The sequence below is a fragment of the Aulonocara sp. 'chitande type north' Nkhata Bay genome, linkage group LG3, assembly GCF_057382095.1.
Source record: "Aulonocara sp. 'chitande type north' Nkhata Bay isolate Kocher_YH1m ecotype deep benthic linkage group LG3, A_spYH_male_GT1.1, whole genome shotgun sequence".
NCBI lineage: Eukaryota > Metazoa > Chordata > Actinopteri > Cichliformes > Cichlidae > Aulonocara > Aulonocara sp. 'chitande type north' Nkhata Bay.
In genome coordinates, this window is record NC_141346.1 from 36,501,941 (window position 1) to 36,508,205 (window position 6,265).

General features: G+C 38.3%; 1 protein-coding gene across 1 annotated transcript; it reads left to right on the top strand.

The window, feature by feature from the left end:
- Positions 1-1,030: 1,030 nt before the first annotated feature.
- Positions 1,031-5,410, top strand: LOC147335417 (complement C1q tumor necrosis factor-related protein 3-like). The gene is made up of 4 exons (XM_086278732.1): positions 1,031-1,267; positions 3,065-3,148; positions 4,215-4,346; positions 4,443-5,410. The coding sequence occupies exons 1-4, from the start codon at positions 1,057-1,059 to the stop codon at positions 4,718-4,720; spliced, it is 705 nt and encodes a 234-aa protein (XP_086134858.1). The 5' UTR covers positions 1,031-1,056; the 3' UTR covers positions 4,721-5,410.
- Positions 5,411-6,265: the final 855 nt, after the last annotated feature.

Genomic DNA, 6,265 nt, shown 5'->3' on the forward strand with positions numbered 1-6,265 from the left:
TCAAACTGGAAAAAGCTGGAGCAATTAGCTCATGAGGAGTGGGGCAAAATACCTGCTGAGAGGTGCAGAAGTCTTATTGACAGTCACAGGAATCGTTTGATTGCAGTGATTGCCTCAAAAGGTTGTGCAACAGAATATTAAGTTGTGGGTACCATCATTTTTGTCCAGGCCTGTTTCATGCATTTATTTTTTAAATAATTCTGTTGAAGCATGTGTTACGGAATAAATATATATTCTTAGTGCTTATTTTCTGATTATATTGTTTTATGTATTTTAATAAAGGCCTGTACAAAGCAAAACCAGCTGTGAGAGAGAACTAGGTCAGGGGGTGACAGATCGCCTTAGCAACAGAGGCTTAAGTTAGTGGAAGTTTAAAAAACAGGAAGTTTAGTGCAGAGCAGCAGAAGCATATTAATAAAATATAGGAAACCAGACTGAAAAAGTGGAACTAGTAACACAGAAGGATTGTTTTTATCAAAACTATGTGTGAAAATAACACCTATATGAGACACATTTTGGCTTCTAATGGTAGATCTGCAACTGGCTTTGGGCTGTGCATGTCTCTCTCTTCCGGAAGATGATTGAATTAAATAATTATAAATATTTTGTCATAGAGTTTATAGAGCCATGTTCTCTCTATTCAGTAAGGGGATGACAAGAACCAGTTTAATACATGGTTGAAAAGCAATGTCTCACTTTCATTGGTTAAGATTTATAGAATTTGTATTTACTATTACTTTTATCAGATTAAAGTTATTTCCCTGACCATTGTGAGTTTTTCTTTTATTGACCAAAGGGTACCAATAATTGTGTCCATGTCTGTATATACAAATATATGAATTCACAGGAGAATTCATTCCTGCCCTGTTTCCATTACTCGGATTGTTCAGTCCTGCTGTCAACGTCTGATTATTGAGTCATTCACCAACAGCCCCTGTAGGAGGTGGGGTCCTGTGGCTCTGCCGTGTGTGAGGTGGAGGAGGAGGGGACATGTAGGGCAGTAACCTCCTCATTCACGCCTCTTTTCCCCTTGTTATAAAACTCTCAGATTAACAGATGACAGTTATACAGCAGGTTTCTGGCGACAGAATGAAGATCATCATGTTTTTCCCACTTCTTCTTCTAGTCTGCTCTGTTTCAGCAGATCAGACTGTGACTGAAGTCCAACAGTCCGATACACAGGACATCAATGCAGTGCTGAGAGAGCTGACCGCCTCATTGGCTGTGCAGAATGAGAGGATCACTGTCCTACAGAGAGAGAATCAAGGTACAGTTTCATACATCAATGTGACTTCAGAAAAGCTGTAGTGAAACTATCATGGAGCTGTAAATATATCCTCCTAATGACGTATGATATTAAAATATGTTGTTTTGCATATTTGATTGTAAAGTATAAAACTTTGAAACATCTTAATATTTTATAGCAGAACAAAAAACGTTTCCTTTCATCTCAGGATCAGGAACTGACTGGAATGTGTTTATAATGAAACAGCTCACAGCTCCTCTTCATAGCAAACACTTCGAAACCAAATATTGATTTGATTTAGATTTCTCATTTGTTCATTCACTAAATATTGTTAATTGATGAAAATAAATGATTAACACTTCCATTTTTGAAAGTTTATTTTTTGTTTGCAGCATTTTTCTCACCTGCCTAAAATGTTTGCACAGCACTGTATAAATGTCACATTTGTATATGTGTATGACATGATATCGATGATTATGCCATCGTGCAGTAAAGAGGATGTGTGCTGTATCACAGACACAAGAAGATGAAGTTGTTTCACTGACTCATGTTGTGGAGGGTAAAACAGTCGTGCATTCATATGACAAAACAACCACATTACTGTTGTTGAATACATAGTAATTCATTTATGGAGGCAGCTTTTTTGAACAATGTTTCATTTCTTCAAGATGAGATCAAATTTACAGTGAACACATGCTTGTCTCATTTTTTTTTTTTTTTTTTTTTTTCCTTTTATTGTTTATTTTATTTTCACTTACTGAATACGGGACAGACTTGACTGGGGGAAAGAAGGGGAGAAAGAAAGAGGGAAAGAGAAACAGCTGAGAAGAGGGACGGGGGAGAAGGGCAAAAGACAAAAACCAACAGAACGGGCAGAGAAAAAAATGCATATATCAATCACCTGGATCACCTGCTGAGAAAGAAAAAAGAAAGCAAGCAGAAGAGAACAAGAGTAATAGAATAAACAACATCACAATGATATATGGGAATATGACAGTAAATACTAAATGTTAAACATTATTGTGCAGCACATAAGATCAACAGAACACAGTGTGCTTTGAGGTAGGAGCCAAAAAGGGTGTAGTTTGTGGGTGTGATCACCCGTGTGTACACCTGTGAGCATGGACGCGCTTGTTTTTTGTTTTTTTAAAAGGTTCCTTCATGTAATAATCTGCTAGAGGGTGTGGGGGGGGGGCACAGCCCCGTCCTCCAGGGCGTGAAGCTTGTCTCATTATTCAGTCTGTCGACTACATGATGTCACATCATACAGGGAATTGAATGTATATGAATTTTTAAGCCTTTAATGCAGAGGAAAAACACAATCAGAATCAGATTGTATTTTTCTCTCAGGCATTTTTTCTTTATTGGAGGAGGGACAGTAGAAGACAGGAAAACACACATAGGCAGAGTCAAACCCAGATCACTTTTCTAGTCTTTAACGACATCGATTGCTTGATGAATGACATTTAGTGGCCAACTTATATATAGTCTATGAATCATGCCTGAATAAAGAAACACGGAGTGTCGAATTCCTAGACTGTGGATAAAGATGACAGAGTTTAACTGCACAAATTTCAAATGAGAATCAGTTTGTTCAGTGATGCAGTCAAACAAGTCTGCTTCTTCAACCATTCTCCACCCAGCACCTGTAGGAGTTGTGGTCCTGTGTCTCTACAGTGTGTGAGGTGGAGAATGAGAGGACGTGGAGGAGACCACCGCTCAGTGTAGCATGAACAGAATGAGTCACAGTTACTTAGAAACATGTGAATCCTTGTGCGCTGTCAGTGAGATTTTGTTTTCTGTTTGTGTTTTTCTCAGAACAAGCAGCAAATTTGGAGAATCAGAAAACTGAACTGCAGAGTCAGAAAACGGAGATCGACGAGCTGAAACGGGAGCTACAAGGTACTGTGTGGGAATCTGAAAATAGAAATGCTGAACTCTTTCTGTATTTGTCACATTTTCACATTTGTGTAATTGTTCTGAAGATGCAATGGACATGATTATTTTTCAAACTGCCCACAAGGGGGCAGTCATGGACTGTGTTTAGTGCATATGGAGCATTTAGAACTGGTTCAGCCATGCTGTAGTCTCTTCTTTCAGGGCTTCATCACATTAACAGTTGACTGCTGCTTGTGTCTCTGTGTGCGTCCAACTGTTCATTAAGTCGTGCTGGCTCTGAACGAGTTTTCAGTTTCTAGCGAATTTTAACATGCCATATAATATGGTGAGGAGGATTTTGTGTCATGCTAGCCTGCTACATCAGCTGTACATTGGATATAGCTGCTAAGTTGGCATACAGTAGCTAGCTCATGCTGTTGCATCCTGATTTATTATAACTGCGTTTTTAATGACAATCTTATACTTTTTCAGATTTTTCAGAATTACACACACACACACATATTCTCTGTGCTGCATTAAAGAGCAGTAAAACTGTCGACTGTGTCACGATTCTTTGTCTGCATTAAGGGAGCACTTTCTAACCAATGCTCACTGTGTGGTTATCACCAAATGTGGCCTGCATAGTAGTGTAGAGCATTCACCACAGCACTTAATGTTTGACCATGAATTCAGAAATACAAACATAAACAGTAATTTGGTCAATTTAATTCTGTATTTAAGACACTGATACTAAAAACTTCTTCGATCAGCTCTAAATCACTCTTTAAGCTTCAGAGCACACATTAAGTTCATTAGTGGATCTAATTTATTGAATGACATTAAACTGAGTTTATGTTTGTCTGAAGCACAAACCAAAATGCAACTAAAACACGGAGTAACACAGTTTGTTGTCTTGGCAGAAGCTACAAAGTAACTTCCTGTCTGATCTAAAGGACGAGTTTGCTTTCTACATGCTTTCAATTGTCAAAGATTTCATTGAAGATTAAAGTTTTTGTCATGGTCACTTTTTTGGGAAGAGTCTAACTCTAAAAGAGAAAGTTGAAAATAATGACATTTCTCTCTGTCTCAGTCAAACAGGTTGCTTTCTCAGCCTCTCTGCTGGGTCAAGGCCATGGAGACACTGGACCCTATAACATAGATACTACTGTGATCTTCAAACGTGTTGTCACAAACATTGGAAATGCATACAACCCACACACAGGTAATAACACTGAATGTCACTTCTCAGCTATGTTGATGTCAGGCTGATGTTCCAGATGTTTTGATTTTCCATTTAACAAAAACAAATGTCACACAGGTATTTTCACTGCACCAGTGAGAGGAGTCTACCACTTTGAGTTGCACATGTTAGGACATGGAGACATTCAGACTGGTGGTGTGTTGTTCAAGAATGGAGAGCTCATTTGTATTGGATATGAAGCTCCAACATCTGGTCGTGTGAGTGGCTCTAATGGAGCCTCACTGCTTCTAGAGGTTGGAGATCAGGTGTTTGTACTTCTCCATGCTAAAACAAGGATATATGACAATCAGAACCATCATACCACCTTCAGTGGTCATCTGATTTTCACCATGTGAGAGGTGTGACAGCTCCAACACTTCCTGTTTGGACTGGAAGTAAATCACCTGCTGGAATCAGTTTCTTGCTCTCTCTCTCTTCCTGGTTGGTTTCTAGTTTTGTGTTTATTTGTTTCTACTTCTCCTCTGATTCTACTGACTCAGATAATTTACTTCTTCTTGTGATCTTTGATTTAAATAAATCCAGTTAAATGCTCAGTGATTCTCTTCTCTTTGTCCTTTCTTTGAGTCGGCTCTTCATAAAGTGCTGCTCCTCGATTAGGTAATGACTATTTTCTATACGTTGGTAAACTGCATTATTTTTTTATTGGCTCCACTGTCCTGTGTTGGTCAGTCTGTTATTTTGGTGACTGCTGGCCCACATGTTTGCTTTTAACTTGAGTCTTTTCTATTAAGTTAAGCAAAATCCAACAGTTCCTCTTTTTTCTCTTCTTTGATAATCATGCAGGTATTTTTCTTAAACACTTAAAAGATGTTAAACTTAATCTGACTATCATGATAAAAATGTAAACAGCGGATTTAGTTTGATATAAAAATGTGTGTCAGTGCTGTGGAGGAATTTCTAGAAGCTGAAATGTTTCTTTATTTTTCATCTGAATCCAAATCCAGACACAGATAACTGACTGTAAACTTACTCGGGTTCATTTCTTTCAATTCTTTACTTTCAAAATAAAAGCATCATTGAACTGACACTGTGGTTTCTTTACATGTGTTTCATACATACAGCAGAGATCAAACCTACACATGCTGGGAGTTACTATCACAGGTAAAGTGACACCTGGTGTTTAGAACAAAGAGCTGCTTTTAAAACATTGTTTACAGTAATGCTGACAGTTCTGTGAGGATGAACTCTGACGTGATCCGGGCCATGAAAAGCACACCCTTAGCTACATTATGATTTCAATAAACACCTCAAACAACAGCATGAATAAAAATATAAACAAAAAATTTGGTTCCATAAATATTTGATCAGTTTTCTGATAAATGACTGGAGAAAATTTCAAAAAGTGCATTTTGGGTAAACGTTCAATGGTCATGTGACCATATAAGACACATGGATGGTGGAAATAATAACCATGTGCTTCCTCCTCCTCCTTTTAGTGCACAAAATAGTGATAATTTGGCCTGGGGGTGCTGTGGAGCAGGCAGAGGGAGGAGCCAAATGCAGGACTCAGTAGGTAGAAGTTAATCTTAGAATGCAGCTTTATTGCAAGAAACAAGCTGAATAAACAAATAACCTAACAGGAAATGATTAACTGACAGGGAAACACACAGATACACAGCCTGTGACAAAGATCAAAGGGAAACTGAGGACTTAAATACACACAAGCTAATTAGGAAAACACAGCTGGGGAAAACAAGACACAGCTGAACTATGTCAGACTGACGTGGGAGATAAAACTTTAAACTAACACTGAGACTAAACAGCAAGTTTTTGTCAAAGACAAAAGTGACTAAACATGGGAGACCTAACAGAAGCACAGACTAGGTATGAGGCACGATAGCCCCAAGGCTCCCTCATGGACACCTCTCAGAATTATGTTT